The sequence below is a fragment of the Styela clava genome, chromosome 10 (assembly GCF_964204865.1).
Source record: "Styela clava chromosome 10, kaStyClav1.hap1.2, whole genome shotgun sequence".
Lineage (NCBI taxonomy): Eukaryota > Metazoa > Chordata > Ascidiacea > Stolidobranchia > Styelidae > Styela > Styela clava.
Genome location: NC_135259.1, coordinates 12201877 through 12228864, shown reverse-complemented (window position 1 = coordinate 12228864; position 26988 = coordinate 12201877). Strand labels below are relative to the sequence as shown.

The 26988-nt window shown below is 31.2% G+C and overlaps 1 protein-coding gene across 4 annotated transcripts; it reads left to right on the top strand.

The window, feature by feature from the left end:
- The first annotated feature begins 1045 nt into the window (after positions 1-1045).
- LOC120337684 (proto-oncogene tyrosine-protein kinase ROS-like) lies at positions 1046-26695 on the top strand. 4 transcript variants are annotated; one of them, XM_078117265.1, is made up of 27 exons: positions 1046-1245; positions 1548-1752; positions 2244-2286; positions 2635-2760; positions 3321-3422; positions 4699-4848; positions 5663-5895; positions 6171-6324; positions 7516-7727; positions 8192-8386; positions 8946-9064; positions 9815-10000; positions 10894-11032; positions 11549-11633; positions 12256-12333; positions 12708-12946; positions 13299-13429; positions 16058-16187; positions 16820-16917; positions 17328-17534; positions 18460-18594; positions 19819-19906; positions 21138-21327; positions 21654-21862; positions 22680-22777; positions 23295-23472; positions 24121-26695. In XM_078117265.1, the coding sequence occupies exons 2-27, from the start codon at positions 1636-1638 to the stop codon at positions 24487-24489; spliced, it is 4011 nt and encodes a 1336-aa protein (XP_077973391.1). In that variant the 5' UTR covers positions 1046-1245; positions 1548-1635; the 3' UTR covers positions 24490-26695. The 4 variants fall into 4 exon arrangements, with proteins under 4 accessions (XP_077973391.1, XP_077973392.1, XP_077973390.1 ...); XM_078117266.1 differs by lacking the exon at positions 1046-1245 and having other exon boundaries at positions 1476-1752; positions 2641-2760; XM_078117264.1 differs by lacking the exon at positions 1046-1245 and having other exon boundaries at positions 1476-1752.
- Positions 26696-26988: the final 293 nt, after the last annotated feature.

Genomic DNA, 26988 nt, shown 5'->3' with positions numbered 1-26988 from the left:
CGCCAATTTCGACCATTTAGTCGGAGTTTTGAATCGGGATAGAAGAGGATTTGCATATTTATCCCGGGGAGCGAAAAAGAGATAAGACGGCTCAATCAAATGGCAAACCACGGCCTCTCGTCTGGTTACCAGTCCATATCAGGTATGGGATTAGTTAGCAGTTATTGTGTTTAGGTGCAAGGACTTGATGGTGGAGAAAGTCATAACCGACCAGCGACCACGTGAACCACCATGCGGAGGCTAGGAATCTAGACTTCCTCTGACACATAAATATTCCCCACCGGATTTCGACCCTGCGAATCCACGCATGATAGTCAGAGGTGCGGTGGCAAGCATATCACTAACGCTTGGCACGATGCGTCAAATCGCCGAGCTTGTGATGGACATTTATGAAATTTTTGAGTCAAGTGACTTCATCCGTGCCCCAATGCCGCTGGCGTGTGCGATTCGAAGCATTCTCACACAGGTTGTGCGACACCGTTTTTGATAAGTTGAAATCTTCGTGCGCTGCAGTGCCTGATCTAAAGGCCCTGCGGGGTTTATGCGACTGACGATAATTGGCAAGACGGCCTTAATATCAGAATATCACCGAAATTTAATGTGGCTAAGCTAATAGCCTGGAAGTAAACTGAAGAATCTGTGTAGTAGCAATTTCTGAGTCTACAGTTACGATAATATAAGAAAATTATAAGATACGTTTATAGAAAAAAATCAAATAAGTTATAAGGTCAATACTTTAGACTGTTAGAAGGTATCTAGATTATTTACATCTGTAAGTTGTTGAAAGTCGATTTTTACCAGTCTGCCAGGGTTGTAGTATAATTTGTGGACAGATGGATACAAATGCACTTCTTTTCAGTTGTTACCTATGGTCATTTTAGTTTGGATATTTTACAGCAACACGTCATTGTTGAATACCATATGCTTGACCAGTTGACCTGGCGATATAAATCCAAAACAGTGAAAATTTCAATATCATCATAACTAATTGGTAAAGAAGATATATTTCTAAACTTTGAACTTTGATCAGAGCATGGTCATATTAATAAATAAATTTATTTAAGAATATTATTTTAAATCATGTTTCAAGATTTTTAATGTGAAATAATAAAAAGCAGTGATAAAAAATCAGTCAGCAAGTAACTCATAAGGATTATTGTTTTTCTTTCAATTCAGTAATTAGAGCAGGAAAATGATGTGGCTATTGGGTATTGAGAAAATCATGACAAATTGACATTTTGGCATGTATGTGATTATTTTTTGTAATCTTATTTATCTATGAAATGAGTTTTTCTATAACATTTTTCATTGTTGAAACTTATTGGTATGGTATTTTATTATGAAAAGGAATAAAAATAAAATGGAGCTCTCAAGTCTTTTTTATTCTTCAGTATTATCATTCTGTATTTGAAAGAGATTTTCTATAAAGTATTTTAATTTTTTCATATCTGTGTTAATAAATAAGTCACCATTCAATGACAATCTTTTGAATAAATTCTGAAAAAAACAATATATATTGGATTTGTTTTTATAAAAACTGAATGCAGGAACATATTGAGCTTTTAGTGTGTATCATGTATACTGGGATGAATCTACTGCGCCACATTCAACGATTTCAAAGAAGGAAATCTTGCTATGAAAGCTATCAATAAAAGTATTATCTGGAATTTATTTTGGTTTATCTCTATGGCATATATTCCAGATGTCACTGACTGCACATATGGAGCTATTGCATCACAGCGTCATTTTTGGGTAAACCAATTTTACTTGGTGAACAATTTTTGGTGCCACTTTGGTATGTGATCTCGATTGCTTAATATGATCTCAATCACATACCAAAGTGGCACCAATTGTGCTTTGCTATGTGTTTAATCTCTTAAAGATATTTCCATACAATTCAGTTCCTAACCCTAAGCAAAATTGTTGAGATCACACAACTGCTGATATTGTGTACCAAAGTAGCACCAAATTTTGTTTTTTCATACAAAAATTAGTATTTCTGTAAATCGTTTTTGTACTATGTTAAGGTCACTAGTAATACAGCTTGTACTGCAAACAAAATGATTCCATGCCAATGATCAATGCACCACCAGTTATATAGGGTATGATTGTTGGAGCAATGTACCCATGTCATATTATCCAAATAATGATTATGATGGATTTTCATTATACTTTTATGTTCTTAACTTATTTGATGAGTTTAGAAATTGTAATTATCATTTGATGTCTTATCTGTGTTACAGACAAAGAAATTATATAACGAACTTCATATTACATCAAATTCAAGTAAGTATTTATTCATTGACTTTATCTTGTTACCTACGGTGCTTGTTTCTTTCCTGTCTTCTGAGCAATCTTACAAACTTGTTATACTATATAACACTCAATTACTATTATCATCTTTGGTAAATTAATATCCTCTATCAATATTTTTCAGACATACTTTTTTCTAATTATTTGTAACCCTAAAATGTTTGCATAAATGTGATTGTAATTATAATATCGATATAACTGGTCTTTTTTACAACTCTCCGTTAATCATAAACATGACTTTGAGTGGTTAATGGACATAGAGTCACATTTGATTTATTGTCCACAAATGAACATTGAATTTTTTTTTTCTCAACTTGGTTGATAAAGTGAGAATTAGACGTCAGATTCCTTCTCCACTGTTTGTAAAGCAATATGATGGCTGTTTATCTCAATCTAGTTGTTCTAGTATCAGGAATATGACAAGTACAGCGTCAGGAACTGGAAATAGTAAGTTGATTTCAAACATTTTTGACTTATTACTATGAGTGCAGGGGTGTAATTATTTTCAAACCAAATGAATTACTTTTACATTACTATGAAAATAGGTAAACATCAATACTTGAAGTAAAATTGTTATATTTTGGTGAATTTTGACCTCTTCTTGTTTTGATATTTATATTTTTCCTATGAATTTGATTGGGTGTTGATTTCTCACTTTTATATTATCTCAAAATAAGGTGAGATATTAAAATCTGAAATTTTATTACATTTGTTCTACTCGACGATATGGCACATCGTGTCAAGCGTTAGGAATATGCTTGCCACCATACTCTGATTACCCTGCGTTGGTTCTTAGGTTCGAATCCTGTAGGGATAATTATGTGCGAGAGGACATAACAGCTTCCTCCACCATTAATTCCATGCACCTGAAATAAATAACCGGCTAACTGATTCCATACCTGACATGGACTGGCATCGGAAGAGAGGCTGTGGTTCGCCGTCTTATCGACTTTCCTCTACCTTGAGATAAATATGTAAATCCTATCCTAGTTTTTTTGTTTCTATAGCATTTTATGTCGCTACCCCCACAAGAATATTGAAAGTGAGATTGGGAAGTGAGTTGAATCCGGTCTGTGTATGCACTGTCGTTCTGGACGGAAATGTACCAGGTGAGTCTTACCCTTGTGTAGAATTTAATATACTTTCAAAATTGTCACTGCAATATTTTTGTATTTCATTTTAAAATGCATTGCAAAATATAAAATTTATCCTAAAACAACTTTACGACCGATTATTTATTAATTTACTTAATCAAAGAATAGACATGGACGAAATACCAATTATACGAGTCCGATTATTCAGCATACATTTTTGTAAAATAGATCAAATTGTGATTGCTTCATATTTCCATTTTATTAACTATAGAGTATAGCTTTTTTGAAAATTTTTATGTTTCATTTGCACCATGTTTTACTGAAATATCCTGGTTATAGGGAGTGTTTTTTGAAAAATTCTATCAAAAATCTCATTTTCTCTCACTTCTGGGTCTTCCACTGCTAACTGTATCTCTTTGTGAATACTTATATTAGATTTAAATTTGTCAAGAATTTTCTTGATTCTAAACAGAAGAATTTGAATTTTTAAATTGTGCAAGTTGAGAAATTTCTGATTGTCTGAAATTTTCAAAAAATGACTTACCGTAAAACAAATGACATTAAAATTCAGAAACCTTTTATGTGTAATTTTTCTCTCGAGTGTCTTCATTATTTTCATTATTGTCTTTGCAATTAAAGATTGGAAATTGAAAATTGTCTTACAAATAAATTATTTTGTTGTTTCTAGCTCTATTGTCTCTTTTATTCTTTTTCCGCAAAGTATTATTATGTACTATCCAACCTTTGGTGCCAAAACGATGCACTATTAAATATTGCTGTATCATTAAATGTAATCAATTTTTGCGATGGATGGACATATGTACCATATGTTTTAAGTGAAGAATATCATTCATAGATACAAAATGTTGAGTACAAAATATTTGAGGGTTAATACTTATGAAATATTGCAAGAGGTGAACAAATCATTTTGTAACAAAAATTTTAAAATTTTAGGTGAAAGGTGTGATTTCATTAGAAATATCGCTAAACTAAAAAAAATCTTCATTTCATAATATAATATAACATACAATATATAAAAATTCGTTTAAATATCCTAATAGAAATGGGAAAAAAGCTCGGTGCATGGGAGTTTCCATTACGAATCAATATAATTCTCTCAAAATTGTGCGCAATTTTATATTTGGTGGTGTATGACAGCTGAATTATATGTGGTAGTAGCAATATTTCAAATATATTCCAAGTATATTTAAATTTATCATTACAACATCTATTCCTTCTTATTCATTTGGCAAGTAATGTGCATGCTTACAAGATCCAATAATTTAAACAGTTCTTTCTATTGTGATGGATGACAATTATATTTATTGGTTGGGTGAAGAAAGTACCGAGGTCATGTTTGTACCAATTGATTCTGACAACTCTCTACCTTTATCTAAACTTCTTCGTCCAGAAATGCTCGCTGAAGATAAACAATTTCATTGTGAGTGTTTTGTTTTCTTCCTATATTTTCTCTCATATTTTTCATACGTTCATTTTCTAACTATTATGTTCGTAAACAACTGGTGAAAAACAGAAATGCATGAAAATTTACTCAGTATATGAACAAATACATTTTTGAGCAAAAAATTCTGAAATTTTTTGTGTGGCAGTGTGTTTAGGTAATGACTTTTTAGTTTAGTGGTTTTCAGCCTTTTTGGTGGCACCGAACCCCTATGAAACAAACGAGCGACCCAAAGAACCCCTGTATAAGAGTTTAATTGCTTTTAATTGTCAGAACTATATAAACTATAATTATATATAAACATAATATTGACAAAACAAAATGATTTTCAAAATTCAGAAAATTTAATAATAGTGGCAAGCCCAATAATAATTTGATTACATTTGAACAACAAACATATATTAGACTCTAGGGTTTGAATGAGGTCCCAGAAAAATATTCATCACCCTTTTATTTGTTTTGTTGGTAGTTGATATCATAAAATTTAGGAAGTAATAATTTAAGATGGTTTAATAAATGGTGTCTGGTTGTTAGTTATAGGGGAGTATTGGCAAAACTATTTCAATAATTGTTTCTGATTTATAGGCATGGCTAACATTGATTAGTTGTGCTGTTAGGTGAGCAACCTTGTGTCATCGAAAAGTTCTACAATCATCCTTCACATAGCATGAAGTCTAATTTGTGATATGTCTAGTAAACATTCTTAGATGCATGAAATGTTGGGTAGAAAATTTGATAAAAAATCAAATGTTGTTTAGTTACATCAATGTGTAACATTAATATTTCATTTTAGATGCTGCTTGTCGGATACCTTCATACATACCTGATGTACCATTTCCAGTCAAAATATCTGATAACTATGCGTTCTTTAATCTATCATCTATAGAAGAAAAACAACATAAATGGTTCAATTCAGCGATATGTATGAATGAATTGAATCCAAATATAAGTTTTGCATTTCTTTATAAGAAAAGTTCTGACACTTCACCGAAATCATGTTTTCAAATGTCCGATTGCTTTTACAAGGTAATTTGAAAGTCACTTTATATATTTTATACTTATTAATTTAATTATTATTTCTAACTTTCATGAATAATATTTTATAAGATAAAAATGAAATAATTTGATAAATGTGTAATTTCAATTTATTCCACTAAAAAACTAGGTTATTCATTTAGATTTATATAATCAACAATGGAAAATTGAAAATTAGCCAATAATACCTTGAGCAGGTCTAGATTTGAATTTGTAAATTAAATTATTGTGCATGAAATAATACTTACTCTTATTTTAATTTTTAGCGAATAAGCAGTACAGCATCACTTGGCAATGTAAGATTGGGGAATTTGTCACCGAACGCAGAATATTTTGTTCATTTAATTATATATAGTGAATCAAGTGCTCATAAATCTGCAATTATTTCACCAGCAATCAATTTTCATACGTCATGTACAGGTACTGAATCTATGCTGATATAATATAATAATAATTTCATTGTCTTATTAATCTGCATTTTTAATATGAAACCCATATAGGTAGTTTTAATTGAGCATAATTAAAATACCAAATATACTTAAATCTAAAAACTGGATGATGCATTTTGATGGACACTATTTTTTAGAGTATTTAATACATAATATTTTAAAATGACTTACTCTAAGCTGTAGCTAGTCAGTTTTAGAAACACCACCAAGTCTTTCTACTCTTTGTCCCGTACATTTTTATTTATCGTAGTTTATTCAGCTTGATGTTTGTTTATTCAATTTGGTTAAATTGTTTTCATTCATTCGAAATTTGAAAAATGGTTTATAAAAACTGAAATAAAATTATAATAGAAATGTTACCTGTATCAGTTAAATGAAGATTCATTATACTACTCATTTAATACTCATTTTCCATCCAAATATATACCATGTACCAGTATCTTCAAATTCTCAAACCATTCTATCTGGTCAATTTGTATACATATATCAATATTTTAATATCACTTGTTAGGAATCTCCAGTTAATTGGACACGTAGTGGACATAACGATCGTTTCAATATTATGTTGTTCTTGTTGTTTGACACAGAATAACACACCTAGTGGAAATATTAAAAAACCGCTTTTCTCTTCGAACACTGGACCAATTGCTTTGAAATTTTCAGTGGTTGAAGATAAAATTTTTCCCCAGAAGGCTATTACTTTTATTCATTTTAAATATTTCTGTTAGCTCTGTGAGATTTGTTTTTGTTTGCTATGACGTCATTAAACGTTCTGCGGACATCGGACGCCATTTTGTGTCCTAATGTACTGCTTCGCTTGGTGTGAATATATTTGTAGACTGTGATCTGACGGTACGGTAAACCGTTCTGTACTGCAAACAGACGTGTCCATATATTTGGGCGTAGCTCTCTTGTTTATTATGATTATTTACCTCAAAAAATTAAGCTTCTAATAGTTCACAGATATACTTTATCTACTAATTAGAATAACATTGAATTTAAAAAAAGGTGTCTCATTAGAATAATCTAGTATAGAGTAAAGTTAGCGACAAATAAAAAAATTTCATTTATCATGTTTTAATTAACTTGGTGTTCTATTGTTGAGATATATGGTTCAAGATATCCACATCTTTGGCAATTAATTTTTTAACAATGTTTTTAGTTCCTGCTCATCCTGTAAACTTGGCATGCAGAAGTTTAAATAATTCTTCATTGATGTTATCATGGAAAGAACCAAATGTTAAAAATTCTGCTCAACTTTCATATGAAATTATTGTCAACAACACAAACAAAGTTGATAAAATATTGTATAAAAATGGGGACAAAACCAGATTTATCCACAATGGAATAGACTATGGCAGCAATAATTACACGGTTCGGTTTTTTTTCTTCATTTTTTTAGTTTAAAATTTAATTGTTACATTTGGTCATGTGGGACTAATTTAATGAGTTTTAAAATTGAGTAGTCTTGTGACATTGTGTGAAATAAGAGCTAATCTTAACATTATCTTTACAGAGTAAGACGGTCCTATGATCGAAAATATATAGTCATGAAACAAAAGTTTTTTTCCTCTTATTTCGATTGACTTAGCTACCAATATTCTTGATCCATCACATAAATTTAGTTGAATTTAGTAGTTGATCTTGGAAATAGTTAGGTGTCAATGTACGAATACAGATCCAGCTCTGATCTTTCCAACTTACAGGAAGGCAATTAGGGATAATCCATTTTAATTTACCTATTTTACACTGCTGGCATTTTTGTTACAAATAGTGCAAAAATTAGAAAAGTATGATTTATCTGTTTGATTTCAGTTTTGACTTTCATATTTTTACAGATCAAAGTATCATCATACAATTGCCCAGCCAATTCTCAGCATTTTAGCCAATCAGAAATAACAGGATGTAAACCATACCAACCTCCTGTACATCTAACTGTGGAAAACACAACTTGTAGACATGCCACTGTCTTATGGAAAGCGCCGGATGATGAAGGTGTCCAGTGTGTCATAGTTGAATGGATTGTACTTGAGGTGAATAATATTCCAGTTTTATTGAATTGTATCCACATTATGCTGAAATATTTTAAATAGGCCCCATTTTCAGTGATTTAATGTGTAATATTTTTCTTTAAATTTGTAATGAATTATTGTGGCGCAATTTGCTAAGTGCTAGGAATACCCTCAAAATGGGCTGATAACCAGATGACAGTGGCTCGTGGACCATGGCTTGCCATAGCAATAAGGCAACCTATAGGAATTCCTCTCCCCATATATTATTTTAACACATATATTTCAACAAACAACAATAATGTTGAAATATAAATAAAAGAGTACAAAATGTAGCACTTTCAACAGTAATAAATTAATTCTTATGATGGAAATCATTTTTATTTGGGTATTCTCGAATTTGAAATTGATTCTGGCATTCTTAACTTACTGGTACCGTATATGTCATAGTGTTTTTTAGTCATCTGTTTGTTTCCTATATATGACTTTTCCAACTGAGTAAAATTTCTTAGGATAATTTTTTTAAGCAGTTTTCCTGGACATACATGTGACAACTAATTATTACTAAATTTACTAATTTTAGCATCAAAATGGATTCGAAAAATGGAGCCAAAGTTCCCTAATCAGTGGAAATGTATCATTTTTTTATACAGTAACTGATTTAGAACCAAATACTGGATATTCTTTCCGAACAAAACAACAGTGAGTTTCAATAGATTTTATGCTTTTTTCAATAGTAATTTTTGTCAAGCGAGATAGATGTCACAGACTTAGATTAGATAGATGAGACTGTCATAGATTAGATATATATCAGTAAATTTATTTTTAGATAGGCATCTTGATTGAAATATAAAGCATTGTGCTCATTATTGATTTAGTGTCACATTGTCAAACACATTGAAAATGTCTAATAGGTAAAGATGTTTCTTGTTACATTGGAACAGTGGTTCTCAGCCTTTTATGGCTCATGGCCCCTTCTGAAGGCTTTTGAACACTTATGGCGCCCTGTTCATTCTAGTGGTATTTAGAGTGTTATTATGATTGGTAGATTCCAAATCCTAATATGATCAAACAATTCAGGCTCAACAAAGTTAAAACACCCTGAAAAATAATCTTAATATTAAGCAATGAAACGAGGAAAAGTGGAAATTCTTGTAAAGTGAAAAGTAAAATCAGTTTTACACCTAGCATTGTGGACCATACTGATCAAGTCTTGACACCAGAATTTCATATAAGATCCTATGCTCTACGTATTTTCAGTCAATATATAATATTTATGAACACGATACAATTAGATATACATATGCAGTGAGGTTTCATTCTTATTCGTTGTTATCTTGCTTTTGTCTTGAAAGTTTTATTCAATTAATACTGAAGGTTTCTTGTTTTATGATATATGGAAATATTAGTGACTTTAAGCATTTTGAAACAATTTTTATTATTTTGTTTAAGATATGTTGGTTATAATGGCAATGAAGGCTGGTTATATTCTGCGCCAGTAAATGGTAGGACTATGCCATCCATACCAGATCACCCACGTAATGTTCGCGTTGTGAAGGATCGTGACATTAATTTCTTGAGTTGGGAGCCACCAAATGATCATGGGGCTCCACTGGAATATTATATAATACAATATAGGTTAGTATTGAATTTATTATTTAAACAGTTGAATGAAGTTGAATGAACATAAGGCTTACATACCAACCATTTATGTATATAAATTTTAATGGATATAGGATATCTCTGTGTTTGAGCTAGACAATAAATTTTTAAATTTTTTCAAATCATTATCCTTATTTATAAGCAGACAAAAAACTTATGACATGTTATAAGATTCTATTTCACTATGTTGTTAAAAGTATTTTAGTGATAAAAAAAAAGAAGAAATTCATTTGCGTAATACTTACCGGTACTAATATTATAGTATGTTCTAGTTGGAGATTAGTTGATCATGTTTAGATTATCTTTTTTGACAAAATCTTACATACCGGTATGTTGAGTATATATATGTCGCCCGTTTGTTGCTGTAAACTTTTGAAAACAGAAACATAAACTACAATAATACCATATATGTATTTCTAAGAGAGATCAAACTGTGTACTCAATACCTGTTGTACTGTTAGGTGTTTTTCTTTTGTGTTATTTTGGATTAGTTCGATTTGCTACAGTATGTTAATTAGCAGTAGAAGGAGTTACAACTAATCAGTGCTGATGAAAATCAGCAGTTCTTTTTCACATGACCCTATTTTGTGGTATACATGAACCTGAGTTGTCTTAATGTTATTTTGGTACACCAAATTCTGTGATAGAATAGATCGTACTTAACATGACCACTCAATGAAAATAAAAAATACTTAATACCTACCTAATAAAAATCTATTACTAAAATATTTTTAGATACTCAATTTTCCCGTTTTTAGAATTAAGCAGAGCTCAATAGAGTTCATCCTGTGATACAATTCCACTACAACTTTAAAGTCGTTTAAATATACAGAATATTAACTTTCACAAATTTCAACTTTATATTATAGAAATCGATCTTCACCAAATGCAACCCGCATGTTATTCGGTACTTGGTCATCCGAACTGCATGTTGCACCCTTATCAACAGCTTGGGAAATTTATGATGATAGTTTAAATTTTGTGCCTAACTCATGGTATGAGTTCAGGGTAAGTACCGTAGTCTCATTTTTTAAATTTTCAGATTCTAAAGAGGATGTTCGTTATAACTAATAAACACTGGATTACAAGAATGAAAAGAGTTTTTTTTACCTAATAACATTCTTTGTGATACCTCCACAATCAAAACATTTGCCCATTCCTGATAGAGGAACAGACACCAAGATTATCCTTGTTAGTTGTTACATTCGTATATTTTCAATCAAATTTATAGAATATTCTTCAATGAGCAAACTAACAATAATAGACTTGAATATGAGAACAAATTCAAATAGTACAAAAATTTGGTCTGTTATCCCATATAAATACCGACACTGCATTATACATCTTACCGGTATTTCGAAACATTTATTATATGTTCGATCTCTGTACAAAACCCCAATTTGGGCAATTTATTGAATGTGCTTGAAGGCTTATAACCTGGTGCACCTTATGGTCCGTAAAATATGATAGTTTATAAAACCATGTTTAATTTTGTCTCCTATAATCCCTTTATATTTATTACAGGTTTCTGCAGTAAATTCAGTGGGTGAGGGGGATGCCAGTAAACCATCATCACCATTTCAATTTATTCCTAGCCAAGATTTCCAAGGCATGTTATGTATTTTATTTTCATATATTGGAAAAAAATAGTAAAATAAAAAACTATTGGTTATTTCATATTTCAATATTTGACAATTATACTTTGGTTTACTTATTCACAATATGAAATGTACAGCTGTTTTGGATTTGTGTGATAAATATTTATAATTGAAATATGCCAGCTATATCATATTTATGAAAAAAAACTCATTAGGGCATTGGGCCTATCCATGATAATGATTTTAGAAAGATCTTGATTTCTCATTTCCCGAATTCTGATTGACTTGAAAAGATATCGCTTAATAGACATATTTCGATGTAATGTAACAATGTTCTCGGTTGGCAGGTTGAGAAAGTTTGTTGTTGGCCCACCCATTACCCAGTTAGAACGCCAAAATTTCTTCATTGGTTTTTGCACAAATATTAGTCATTTCCAAAAAAGTGCGCACACACCAAAATTTCTGCGCACACATACTACAAAAATTAGACGGAACATTGATAATAATCATCACTGATCTAACCTTTTAAAAATGTATAAGATTTTATTGAAAGTACTTTTTCATCATTTTCATTCAATTTGTATATTTTTTTAATTTAGGAATATTTAATTTTTAGTTCAATATGTATTCCAGGTGATTTTGAACTCTGGATAATTATTGGTGGAACTGGTGGTCTGGTTATGATTATTCTCATCATCATTACCTTTGTTGGTAAGGTGTTTTTTATGTACATTGTCTAATAACTTTATTTTATTTCGTAGTCAGTCATCGTATTTTGTAGATATACCTTATAAACCCGTAATCATTTCAAACAATGCATGATAAGTCTTCAGATACTACATTCTACAAATTTGATTGACTCAACACAATGTAATCAGCATCACAGCAATGGAAGATTTATTGGCCTCAGTCTGTTCACTCAGAAATTATTTACCGTAGTTTTTTCTTCTGATAAATTGCTTGCTGAAACTGTATAGTAGATACCGATCAATTGAAATTGATGCTATTCACTCTGTCATAAAATTTGTTCGCACACTATCCATAAAAGAACAAGTCATTCTGAAAAATCAAATCATGTTATACAGCCTGTAGAAGATGTGGCCAAATGGCAGTCACCTATCAGACCCCACCTTCATCTGATATCACAACAATCCATCTGAGTTATGGAGCCGATCTACAACTCGCACAACTACGCCATATGACAGAAATTGCAAATTATAGAGGAGTGGAAGGTGTTCCACCAGATTATATGGACCTTTTACCACTCTTCCCGAGAGAGAAGTTGAGCCTTACAGATTTTCTTGGGAAGGGAGCATTTGGAGAGGTAAATTCTTTTCTCGGCTATTTGAAATGTTTCTTATTCGAAAACACAGATGGCATATATACTAAAGTAGTGATGTTAAAATACATTTGTACCAAAAATACAACATTGAGAAATACAACATCGATTATAATCTAATGTCATTTGCCAGTTTCAATTTCAACAATTTTATTAATTCTTACTGCACAATTCATTGCGAAAAATTTTAGCAAATTTGTTATGTTTAAAATGCGAAAAGTATTATTTATAAAGTTTTTTTATAAAACAATACATTCATATAGATCCTCTAATTTTAATTTTAACATCTTTAGGTTATACACTTCAACTTCATTGAAATATCGTTTTTGTCTGATAGGTTTTCAAAGGAATTGCTATAGAATCAGTCGGAGGCATCAATATTGAAAAGAAAGTAGCCGTAAAGACGTTGCAAGAGGGTTCAACTGATAGCGAAAAATGTGAATTTTTGATGGAAGCTTATTTTATGAGGTGCGTTCAGTTTTTTAGTAATACCGCCACATAGATTGCAATCAATGTTTGGTTAAATTCTTATATAAATTCTTTTGTTATGAATATGGGTAAGGAATCTATTTCAACAGCAAAGGACCGAGATATTGAAATATCTTTATTTGCAAATTCCGATATGATGTAATGGATTCAAAATGGCAGACTTTTTGTAGGTTGATACTTCATGATATACTCATTCACTATGATATAGAATTTTAATTCACTGATGATACAAAAATATAAAATTCTCATTGTATTCAGTAGAGCCGATACTCATCATCACAAACTTTTCATTGTACATAATATATTTGAAAGACATCAAATTCTATAATAAATCCTATAACTGAACTAGACTGGTAACTGATTGTGTTCCTCACATAATTTGATTACGACATTTTTTCATTTATTTTTCTCTAGAATGATTTTGAAATCCTAATAGGATAATGGTATATCATGTTTTATGACCAAACAAAAAAAAAACTGAGATAATAAAAATTCAAATATAAATGTTAAATTTGGCTCGAATAAAACTTTAGGAAAATACATTTGTTCATAATCTTATACATTCAATACATTTTAGCCGGTATAAGTATATATTTTCTCCCTAATACAATTGTGTGATATAATGATACCATAGGTTTGAATTACGGTATCTACATCTCTAGATTCCATATTAATAGATTCATTTTGAGAGTAAATTATTACATTGCATTCACGTAATACTATAATTAAGTGGTTTTATATTTTCCTGTGTGCGGATAGCCTTGCGTAGTTTTGCCACAAGGCATTCTTTTCTATTCTATTAATGATCACAATTTTACTAAATGAACTTATCTTAGGTTCATCAGTGTTCATTTTACCCTGAGGCATTTCATATTATTTGTTGGCATCCTTATTCTATTGTTATGACGATCTCCTAAAAAACACTTGATAAATTGAAATATTACATAATTTTTGAAAATTCAAATTTGATAAGCTTATTCAACATTGTTTATCATATTTATCTATCAGCCTTAGGCGAAATGTTTGTTTCGAATTCTCCACGAGCATGTGATATTAATACAATCGACATTTAACCAAATAACTATTTGTTCTACTCTACGGCTTCTTCCCCCATCAGGTTCATGAATCTGATACAAATAACTGGCTAACTAATCCTATACCTCACTTGGACTGGAACCCTTATGAAGTGGTTTATCATATGATTAAGCTGTCTTAGAGGCTTTCGTCTTCCCCGGGATAAATATGTAAATCCTATTTTTCATAACTTCGTTTTGTTGATAATTTGTTTATTAATAACTATGAACTTCAAACACTACAGAAAAACATATATGTTTTTGTATTTAATCTCAGGAAAATTCAGGACAAATATATTTCATATTATATGTATTCTTTTATTTATATTATATGTGCATGTCATCACTCTTTGCTAGGGATGTAAGTTTCGAATATTTTATCTTCGAATCAGAATATTTCCGATTCTGAATCAATTTATTACAACATCATATTATAGTTAACTGTCTTTAAATTTAAATTATTCCAAGATAAATTGTGCTCAAATAGTATTAATGAACCAAAGAATGAATAAAGTTAGTAGGAAAAATACCGTCAATAGATGCTTTGGATACACAATAAATTAGTCTGAGAAAATTTATTTATTGTTGAATTGAGCTACACTCAGTTCCTTATTTATTTTATAGGAGCTCCCGAAGTATGTGCATCAAGATGGTGCACAACCTGAACCCTAACCTGGTACACATACTATGTTCAGGTTGTGCGCCATCTTGGTGCACATACTTCGGGAGCACCATTTTTTATTAAATAAATTTGTGTTCGAAAACATGCTGTATTTATAGCGATTGTTTTCTTCTAAAATTGGACAATTTCATCCCAATGATGAACGCCAGTTGAATGTGCATTAGTACTGTTTGTGCCATGATATTGAAAGAAACCATGATTACGAAGTTATGTTTTATTGAGGAATAATGCAATGATGTTTTCATTATAATGATATGACCTTATTTGTAAAACCATGTGTCGTGCCGTCACCTCGAGTTATCTCAATTATTATTTTTTCATATGGAATCGAATCATATTTTCTGAGGTTGTTTTGAATCAATTCAAATTGGTGGTATTTGAATCACTTCGATTCAAAATTTTAAAAGTTACGGTACATCTCCTCGCTTTGCTACTTGCCCTGTGTTATATTTGTATGATTGAATCCTGCGAATATTGGATACTGAGACTTGGTACCATAACCGTTGATTAGTTTGTTATTGTTCTCCAATCCATTTTGAAAACATAACTGGTTTGCTATTCTCTCTCCTAATATTGTCTGGTAATTAAATGAAAGACCATTGATTTTCCATATGATATGGTCTCTTTCTCAGAATAAATTTCAAAATCCCATTTCTACCTCATCATTTTGTCATTCCATTAAGTTTACCAAATGGGTTGGTGTACTTTTTGTGATATGAAATTTTGCTCACGTTTTAACCTATACACTGTGAAGGTCTCTGTTTGTCATAAGACAAGATGGTTTCATCCTAGCTGTGTTGTCAATTTAAATTTCTTTATTCCTTTGGTGCATATTTATAATTCTTTTTTTAGCACATTCAATCACGAGAATATATTATCTCTGATCGGAGTATGTCTGGACAATGAACCTCAGTATTTATTATTGGAATTAATGGAAGGAGGAGACTTATTGCATTATCTCAGAGATGCCAGATCTGATTCTGTGAGTCATTACATTTTTGTCTTTGCAAATTATCTATGTTTTAGATGCATGCAGCATTGCAGGGAATTTCACCCTTATGGTCATGCTTTGAGTTGGTATATATTTGTTTTAAGCCAGTTGCAAATAATTAATTCATTATCCCTTTAAATTTTAATTCATCTCTATATGTTCTGTCTTTTCAAAGAAACGGATGTCCTTAAAAACTTTTTTGGTTGATTGTATTTATAATATGTTATAGGTAAATTTCAGTTTAGGTTTTGTGGCATTTCTATAATTCATATGAAAATTCTTTAGTTGATAAAATTGATACAAAATGTCATCATAATTTTAATACTATCATACTATTCTTCACTATCGTACTACTCTGTGAAACTGGAAATAAATCATGCGCAATCACTCCAGTCTCAACTAGTTATCACAAACTTTTCAAATTCTTCCACTGTCTGTATATATATTCTATATTGAATGCACGCACATGAAGAGTTTCAAATGATTTTAAATTCTAGCCGTTTCAGAGAAAATAAGTCGCTCATCGGTTCTTTTTGGCTAGTTGTTTTTAGCATAAATGTTTGAAAAATGTTTAATGAAAAAATTAATATCTCTCCTTATCAAATATCATGTATTATTGTCAGCTCATCAGCCTAAAACTCACCATGGCAGATCTACTTGATATATCTCTGGATGTCGCAGCGGGTTGTAAATACTTAGAAGAACAAAGGTTTGTCCACAGGTATTTATATATTGCTAAGTTTATTATCAAAATTATAAATGGATAATAGGATAAATTAATATGGTAAATGGCTATTCAGAATTTTAGATATATAATTTAGATAAATCAAATTTTCTATTTAAAATATCCATAAAAAGTAAAACTATCCATTTCTTTTACATATACTTTTCTCACATCTTGAAGGACGTTTTAGATTTTAAACTTGAAAGTTAATTTTGTTATCTTCTGGTAGTAGATTGAATATTTATAAGACCGTATATTAATATAGAATATTTTATAGGAAATTGTATAGTCTTATCAATATGGATTCGATTACCTTTGGTCCGGTTGTAACAGTTTCGATTACGGTATTGGAATAGTTGATTGTCATTTTACTTTTTTAAACATGTTCATTTTCATGTATATTCCAGAGATCTTGCTGCAAGAAATTGTTTGGTTTCAACAAAAGAATATCGTACAGACGAGACGAGAATTGTTAAAATTGGTGACTTTGGTCTTGCCAGGGATATTTATAAAAGTGATTATTATCATAAGGCTGGGGAAGGACTTCTTCCTGTACGTTGGATGGCTCCTGAGTCTCTAGTTGATAATATTTATACATCACAGAGTGATGTTTGGTGAGTAGTAATACACTATGATTTTTTGAGTTTTCTTGTATCTCTGTATTGAAATCATATTAGGATTTTATATTTATTTTTCCAAGCACTTTTTCCAACCTATGTGAAATTTCCTTTCTCGACTGTTTTCTGTATCATATTAGTTCGAACTGTTTCAAGCCTGGGTATCAAGGGGTAAGAGCGTAATACACAATCATATACATCTATTTAACTTCAGTAGCCTTGACATTCTGTGGTTGCTCGTAAAAGTACTCAGAGGTTGGTCTCTGTTAGTTCATGCTTCTTTATATTGACCAAATTCTCTTGGACGAAAATAAGAAACACTCTGGCATTCGTATTTCTGGGTTGCAGAACTGGAAGTTCAAATATAAGTTTTATGAAAATAAATCATCACTTTTCCAGTCAAAATGAAATCTTTATTTGTATTATTTGATGCTTGTACATGTCGTTTGCTCTGAACAAGGCCTCATACAAGTACCCTGTGATTTGATTCAGCATTGCTTACCCAATTTATTAGGCGAGTCGGAGAGCATGGGATTTGAACCCGTGATGTTTAATCTGTGATGCCACCAAAGTTAAGTCTAATACACCCAATTTTTGCTCACTTTTGATCATAAAGTTGCTAATGTCAAATTTTCGTCAGTATTAACTTAAACTTGCTTATTTTGTAAAAAAAAATATGTCTAAACATACATCGTTGCCATGATAAATATATAAAAATCCACAAACCTAAAAATCAGATAACTTCATTATTTGTGTGCATAAAGTTCATTTTCTAAAATACTTCAAGTATAATACACAATTTTGTAATATGAAACATTAATATTTCGTTATCGGACTACATCTCTATAAGCTCTTTCGGTAAGACCGCAGTATTCATTAGTTCTGACAGTTTTTATTATCATATTTCAATCTGTTTTAAAAGGTCGTTCGGAGTTCTGTTGTGGGAGATTTTGACATTTGGACAACAACCTTATCCAGCTCGCACAAACATTGAAGTGTTACAATACGTCAGAAATGGTGGAAGACTTAAAAAACCTCATGATTGCCCAGATGATTTGTAAGTAATGATTTATACATGCCTGTGGGAGCAAGAAAGCTAGATATGTCCAAAGCAAATTAAATAGTCCAATCAATTTGAAATCAATTGTATGTAATATTTTAAAGTTTATGAATAATTTAGATTAATTTCATATGTGAAAATATTATAACTGTGTTAAATTGAGGTTTCAAAATATAAATTTTTGCAAACTGTAAAAAGAGGGAGTTTTTCTATGAAGCTTATCATGACCTTTGCTCCTAACAAGGCCAAGCAATATATATGGGGATACTTTTACTTAGAAGAATCGAAATCTTTCCAGTTTAGCAATGTCTACCCAATTTACTACACCCTGGGTGAGATGGGGGGCATGGGATTTGAACCCAAGAGATTTAATCTGTGACCCCACTGAGGTAGGTCTAGCGCTTTAAGCACTATTCCATCGTGCCATCCAGAAATTCAATGAAACAATTGTTTATGTCAAATTTTCTGCATTTCCTAATTAAAACTCATTAACATTGTCTTTTCTGTGTTATTTGTTAAACATAACCCAAATCTGAATATCTTCGATGTTTCATTTCACAAAAAAAAATATTATTTCAGCATAGTCAATTTTTAGGTTTTGTCCATATGGTTTCAGATAAACAAGAGAGTAAAAACTAAGCAACCTCGTCGCTATTATTGCTACATGTTCTCACATATGCAGTAATACATAACGGTACTTATACCATATACAAAGATGGCTAATTATGTGATTTAAAGTAAAATACCACATATTTATGAAAGCAATTGCTCAATATTATCAATTTCAATAAGAAACTCTCAGGGAAAATTTTTCTCAAATGAGTCAACTTTATTATTATTGATTCAGGATGAGATTAGATTGGATATTTATGTTAGGTAGAGTAAACTTAATAAAACAGCATATTTCTATACCAAATTTAGGTTCGGTCTTTTGTATTTTTGTCATTTTTCAGACCAATTATGAGAATAGCTAACCAGTTTAACTTTGAAAATTCATTGGTGATAGGAAAATCGAAATCAATGGTAACATGAACTTAAAAGAGCTAATGAGCAAGTAAATGTATCTCATACAATCATTCTAACACGATTCAAACCTTGGACATTCGTGGAGACAGTCAATCTAATTTTCAAAAATCTAGAAGGAGCCAAATTTGAAATTTTCTTCCTTATGAAAACTTGTTCTAATTTATAAGTAATAATTAATTTGCTAATACTTTTCAGCTATTCATTGATGATCAAATGTTGGCACAATACTCCTACTCTTCGCCCTTCATTCAGCTGGGCTGTCAAATGGTTACAACAATTCAAGGTTGGAATCCATTTCATTTTTTTTTCTCTTTGCTACATCATTCTCATTCTCTTGGAGCAAGATCCATTTCAGAATCCTAACAGCAAACTATTAGTTTAGTATAAACTATTCAGAACCACATAGCGATAAATGTTAAAAACAAGCAATCTCACACAAAGTTAAACTGATATTACTCAATAACCTTGAATTTATTGGTATATTTGAAATATGTCTGAGAGTTTCTTTATTTTCTGTTTCTAAATAATAGATAAGCTATGGCAATTTGACATCGTAAGCCAGGGAGAGCAAAATTAATTGACTGTTCAAATCGATTCAAATTTATATATAATATATGCAATATCTTAAAATTTGGTTTTGGGAATAATTTAGATAGTTTTCTTTAAAAAATTATTATTTTTTCATTTGAAATCTAACAGTTAAATCAAAAAAGCCTTGATTTAATTTTTGTAAAATATAAATAGTATACAAATAGTATTATTCTATTCCCAATCATTGAATATATCGTACTTATATACATACTTGTATGCAGTGGTGAGCTGTAGTTGGAGCGCCGTTTCTGTTGTTGATTATTTTATATCGTTTGCGCTCCTGTTGTTGAAATAAAATTGAAAGTCATAGAAAATTTAGTTTCTCTGGTGAACTTACCGTAGTTACTGTACGGTTTGTTGTTTCATAAATATTTTTACATCATGGTAGACAAATAACTAGTACGGCCGTAAAATGTAATGGATGTTTCCTTGACCTTTGACCCCGGGAACATTCTTCCTATACCTTCCTATTATGATATTTCTCTTGTTTATTTTTTATAATAACAGGAACATTGCAAAGTTATTTTTGACTTAAGATTAACATTTGTATTGAATTGCTATAAATTTACTTGTCATTTTAAACAGACATATTTCAAATAATTTCTTCTTATTTTAATGTAACTCTTCGGCTGTATCTTAGGACAGACAAAAATTTCTGTGTTGTAAATATAATACATTTTTACGAATTAGGTGTTATATACTGCTTATATATACTTATTCTATTGGACATTGACTCCTACCTGATTGAAACACCCTAAACTGTGGTCTAATGCCACATTTCACTAAAACTTTGGAATATAATTACCAGTTTCTTACTTCATCATAGCCATGGTATCTGAAATAATAATATTGAAATAATGCTTTACTATTGATAACAATCATGATGAATAAATATATCGTAATTGCAAGTATTAATTATTCAGGATCGAAATGTTGCTTCTGCAAATGAAGAAGACAATTATAGATTTGATCTTACAAATATAACGTCATCCGAAGAAGATCTGGCAACAGCAGATGAAGAAATAGTGATTGCAAATGTTCACCCACAACCACAAATACACATTCTCCCTGATATTGAGGGATTTGATAATGAAGGCTTTGAGCTCCATGAATGTATGTATATCAAGTATTGTATTCTGATATGTTAGGGTTTAGGATAGAAATAACACTTTGACAGAAGGTTCAAGTATTCACATGAAGTGAAATTCATACAATTTGGACAAGTTTAAGAGAGTACAAGCACAAGTCGGTCATGACATTTTTAACACCCCTCAATACATGGTTGCAGAGTTTAACAGAGTTGATCAGGTCACTAAAATAGACTTGCATAGTTCATAAATTGGACTAACTCTGACAGACTTACATGCTGACTAGAAGATATGTCTGTATTGTTCCTCAATTAAGTAATCAGTTTATTCTATTTTCCTTCAAAATTCTAGCTTCAAGTAGAGGAGACCCAATGGCAACTGAGCTTGATTCTGACAATGAGGTTGCAGATGTATCGATGGATGATATTCCTGCTTATTCTTTCCTTCCCTCGCCAAACGATATCAATTTAGGAAGTAATTATTTATTGATGTCTACCCAAGATATGGAATTCAATGAACGGCAACCCCTGTCTCAAGGAGAAATAAACATTGGATTCCAAGTAAGATTTCTTCATATAGCAACAAATATATGTATCAGTGAGTAGTGCTAGAAATGTTCGAGTTATTAACTTGACTTTAGTTGGAGTGGAATTACCATTTATCAAAGACTCGAAACATTCTGATGAAATAAATTGTACACATATTCAATTAAATGCCAGAGAGATTCAACTAAGTGAACAACTTCACCTGAGACTTGGATTATGTATGACTCACCACTCGGATGACCCATGACTTCAGATTGACTCCAGACCAAAATGACCCATGACTTTGGCTTGACTCTCCCCTGAGATGACCCATGACTCAACTCTACTCTCGACTCGGATGACCTATGACTCAACTCTGATGACCCGTGACTCAACTTGACTCTCAACTCTGATGACCCATGACTTAACTTGACTTTCGACTTTAATGACCATGGCTAAACTTGACTCTCGACTCTGATAATCCATGACTCAATCTGACTGTTGACTCAGATGACCCATGACTCAACTTGACCCTCAACTCGGATGACCCATGAATCCGGCTTGTCTCGCTACTCGGATGATCCTTGCCTTTGGCTTGACTCGTGGCTATTTTCTTATTTATATATGACTATATAACATATAGTATACTCTTAGTCAAATTTCAAAATATTGAATTCCCATATATTACTTTAAATATTTTTTTATAAGTCCAAAATTGTTTGCATATTGTACGAAATATTGTCTTCAACTTCAAGGATTCCAGTACTCATAATCACAATATCTACTTGCATGGAACAGCATTGTGTTTGTTCCATGTTTGATTATTTTTAAAGTTATATTTTTATCGGATTAGGATGAAGAGGATTCCGAGGATGCAAATGATGATATTTTAAATTGTGCAATGCTGAATTTTTCCACAAATGGAAAGCAACCTATTCCTACTTCTTCAAGGTACGATTTATGTGCAAGTGTCACATCCCCTTGTTTGGTTCAACAAAGTTTGCTCAATAATGACACCGTAATTCAAGTTTTATATTTTGACTAGAATTTACCACAAAGTTATAGATAAAAGTTGGAAACCAATGATTGGTTATGTTTGCTGCATCGAACCACCTATTATGAAACAAATACTTACTAGTTCAAGCAAAAAAGGCGAAAGACTTATACAAGTTTGTTGCGCAATGTCTGAAAAAACCTCATTTAACATGCATTATATTAAACCATGTCTTAAATATTACACTGATTAGCTCTATTCCTATGCCCGTTCTCAACTGGCAAACTAGCCAATCTAAAGGGTCAACTGACCATAGCTACTACTCCACTAAAAGTCGCAACGTTGTGACTTGGACTCACTATACCTACGGCCCAATGTATGGTGCTTTGGGAAATTTTTCATCATGACTTACAGATCTTACACATCTTTTTAATCTAATTGCTCAATCATCACTTCTTTATCTGAACTAAACAGATTCTCTCCAGAAGTTGGAAATACACAATCATTGCCTTCATGTTCGAATTCTGATTCGCATTATTCACGTCAGCCTGATTATTTACTGCCTTATATCGGAGATCTTCCAATAACTGACGAAGAAAGACTAATGCGAAAACAACAATGGAATAGACAAAGAAGACTTCGAATGGAAGAGGTTTGAAATATAAATTGTTAAATTATCATTTCAAATGATAAAATCAACAAATTTAATGGAAGTCATGGATAAAATATTATTTACGCAAGGAGGCCTAAGCTATTGAGGATGATACAACTTCGCCTTCACTCAGAACTAAAAGAAACTAAAATTGAAAAAAATCAAAAGAGATGCAGGGATCATTGTGATAACTTTGATAAATAATCTCTGTGGTGAAGCATCCAGTTTCTAAGATACTATTATTTGCAAAATGAATATCATCATCATCATAGTTTATCTCACTATCTTCTCCATAAGCTAACCATAAGCTAAATCTGGAAATCAGATAAAATCATTGATGTAACCATAATGTGACTCATTTCTGAACAAATTGACAAGATTCTGATCGACCATATAAGGTAAAACAAACAGATAAATTAAATTATGCACGTTTCATCAGAAATTGAATCCATTTGAATTTTTGTGAGATAAAGAGATTTTATCATTTTTCGTCAACAACTAAATTATAACAAATCATCGGTAATGTGTATAAATTCAAAATTAGATTGAAATATGCTAATTTGAACTTCAGTTCATTAATGCCACTTATGCCAGTCACAATTCTAATCACATAAGGAAATGGGATTTCTAATATTCTCAAATTTACAGGGGCTTGGAGACACATCAAGTGAAGATTCTCCAACATTTACACAAGCTCGAACATCTTATTCTCTTATGCAAACGAGAGATCATCAACGACTCTTAAATCAAAATGATATGCAAAACTCATTAGCTTCAACCAGTGATAATATATCAGATGATTTGTCTGAAACAACGACTCCTATGAAAGTATTTGATTCTCTTGAATCTAGTCGCACTTTCGGCGAAGAAAGACCATGCAGTGACGATGAAACAAGCCAAGAAACTTATTCCTATTCTAGACAACTTTTCACCTCAAATTATACCGATGATGACAATGAAAGTCATCATTCTTCTGAACACGAAAATCCCAGAGTAAATATTCCAACTTATGTTTAAATTAATGTTTCCAATTTTTTTAAATTATGCCTTATGGATATAAACTTTATATTTATTACATCTTTTTCTTTGATATCATTTCTACGTTCAGTTTTTTGTTTGTTTCTTATATGGTCAGACCAAGTATGAATTCCGTTAAACAAATTAACTTTTGCTTGTAAACCATAATTGGTGCCACTTCAGTATGAGATAATTTGCTTAATGTGATTCCAATTGCATACCAAAGTGGTACCAATTGTGATCTCATAACTCAAGAGCTTTATTTCTATCTGGGCTGAATTGTGAATCATGTATCGAATACTAGAGCCTGGTAAGATTGAAGTTGCAGGGATAAATGCCATCAATAATAATTAAATATGAAAAAATCATGTGAGTATCAATTTCTTGAAGATATTCCACTCTTTGATGTAGAATGATATTGTTTTTATTACTTAAAAAGTCGTGACGATTGATTCATATTATTTTCAACCTTTACAATCAAATATTTCAATTTGACGATATATTTTGAATATCATTTTATAAATAAAACTCGGGATTCATCATAAAACAACTTGAAAGGAATGAGGCCATGATCACTTTAAAGAAAATAGACAATATTGCCATCTTATTGCTGCTTTCTTCGGGTCCCTGTCTTTGTACGTTTTACCTGCCTCAGGATTAAATATTAACACATACTGTTATTTTTTCTATCATCGTCTTAAATAAATGGTGTCTCAATTTTAAATCCCACTTGTCTAAAACTTGTCCCACACTTCTCCCGCCTATCCTAATGTTCTGAGTTTGGGTAGACGCATGTTGTTGGGCTGATGATTACAGTAAGTATATGAAGTCAGATTTGTGTTCTGGTTTAGAATATATAATACTTAGATCTGAATGATAGAGTAAGCATTCATTAAATTGGGAACAAGTCCATGCATCAGAAATGAATGACTGGTTAACTCTTCCCCGCCCGAAATTGACTAGTAGCCGCAAAGGAACTGTGATTTGTCATGTATATGATTCAGTTGTCTTATCAGCTCCCCCTCCCCTGGTTTAAATTTGAAAATCCTAAATCTTACTAGAAAAGCAAAAGTGGGCAAGACATATTTAAAACACTACTAATAAATATTCATTCAAACATTATTTAGTTGCTGTTAAAGCCATTGTAAGTACTTATGTTTTTGTTTGATGTTATTAATGTTTGAAATATTTCACTGTTTGTACTAAATAGCCTTATAGTGTTAGTTATCGCTAGAATTTTATAATTTTGAAGATAAGAATGGTTGGTATATTATGTTCCATTTTCACTGAATAATTTGTATTAACAATTTCGATATATTAATGTTTGCAGTTGTTTTTAAAACTTTTTTTAATCAAAAAATGAGTATTGATTTAACAGTGGGATTGTACCATTATTTATCGTCAATTACAATTTATTGGTAAATGTTGTTTATTTATATTTTAATAACTTTTTTGGGTAACATTTTTGCATGTAGTGTTTTTGTATTTAAAGACTACAACGAGTCGGTGAAACTGAATTATATGTACGGTATTTGAAAATACAGAAAGAGGATGAAACCAGTTAATGCTACATCTGAAAACGTTTAGTATAACACAAAAAGTTACAAATATTATTATATGTCATTGGCAGTGAAAAGGCTTCGTTTTGGGGTGTTCATATTTTTACTTTTTATTATGCACATGCCTGGTGCATTGCCAATATTTGCCAAAATCTCACGAGCCAAGGATATGATCTAATTCTTTGGAAAGTCTCGCAGTATTGAGCTGACACAAAAAAAGATATAAATGCGGTAATTTATTATTTCAATTGCCTATCAGCTTACACCAGTGACATTATATATTGGCGGACTATAGGTGTGTGCCATAGGTACTTTATTACTAGACTTCTTACTGTATCTTATTTACTGCGACCCGACCGGTGTTAAATGTACGATATTAATGATAAATAAATACACTTCTATAATATATATGGGTAATGCCAGCGATTTTTATATACCGTGTGTAGTTACTAGAATTACTCGTTATTGGTGGACTTGTTTCTACTATTTTTTTTTTTACCAAATATTGATTTGCTATCTAACATAAGGCACATACATAGTCGATATAGTGCTGAATTTATTTATGTTTTTATTCTTATTCTTATTTTGATACGATTATTTCAAACTATTATGAAATCTTTTTTGTGAAACTTGGAATAGATTGAAGATTTAAAGAAGTAAAAGGATAATTTTAATTCAATTTATAGTCACTATGGGCGAAAAAAACAAGGATGAAGACAATGTGGAAATGGTGAACGGTGTACTAGGATAAATTGGATCAAAATTCCGAGTGACAACTAGTGACAGATAGGTCGCGTAAAGTTAGGAATGCGAATTTCTTGGGGAAGAGTTATCTGCATTTCAGTTTGCTGGCCTAATCCAACGATCGGATAAAGTTGAAAATCTTGAACATTAGTGATTAGAGTGTTCTATAACAGATAATATTGTACTTGTAGGCGTA

What these genes read in the sequence shown, in the direction of transcription:
- LOC120337684 (XM_078117265.1), top strand. Translation starts at nt 1,636, where the DNA reads ATGAAAGCTATCAATAAAAGTATTATCTGGAATTTATTTTGGTTTATC. An exon ending in TTGAATGGATTGTACTTGAG is followed by an intron (nt 8,387 to 8,945) that starts GTGAATAATATT and finishes TACTAATTTTAG; the next exon opens with CATCAAAATGGATTCGAAAA. An exon ending in CCTATTCCTACTTCTTCAAG is followed by an intron (nt 22,778 to 23,294) that starts GTACGATTTATG and finishes TGAACTAAACAG; the next exon opens with ATTCTCTCCAGAAGTTGGAA.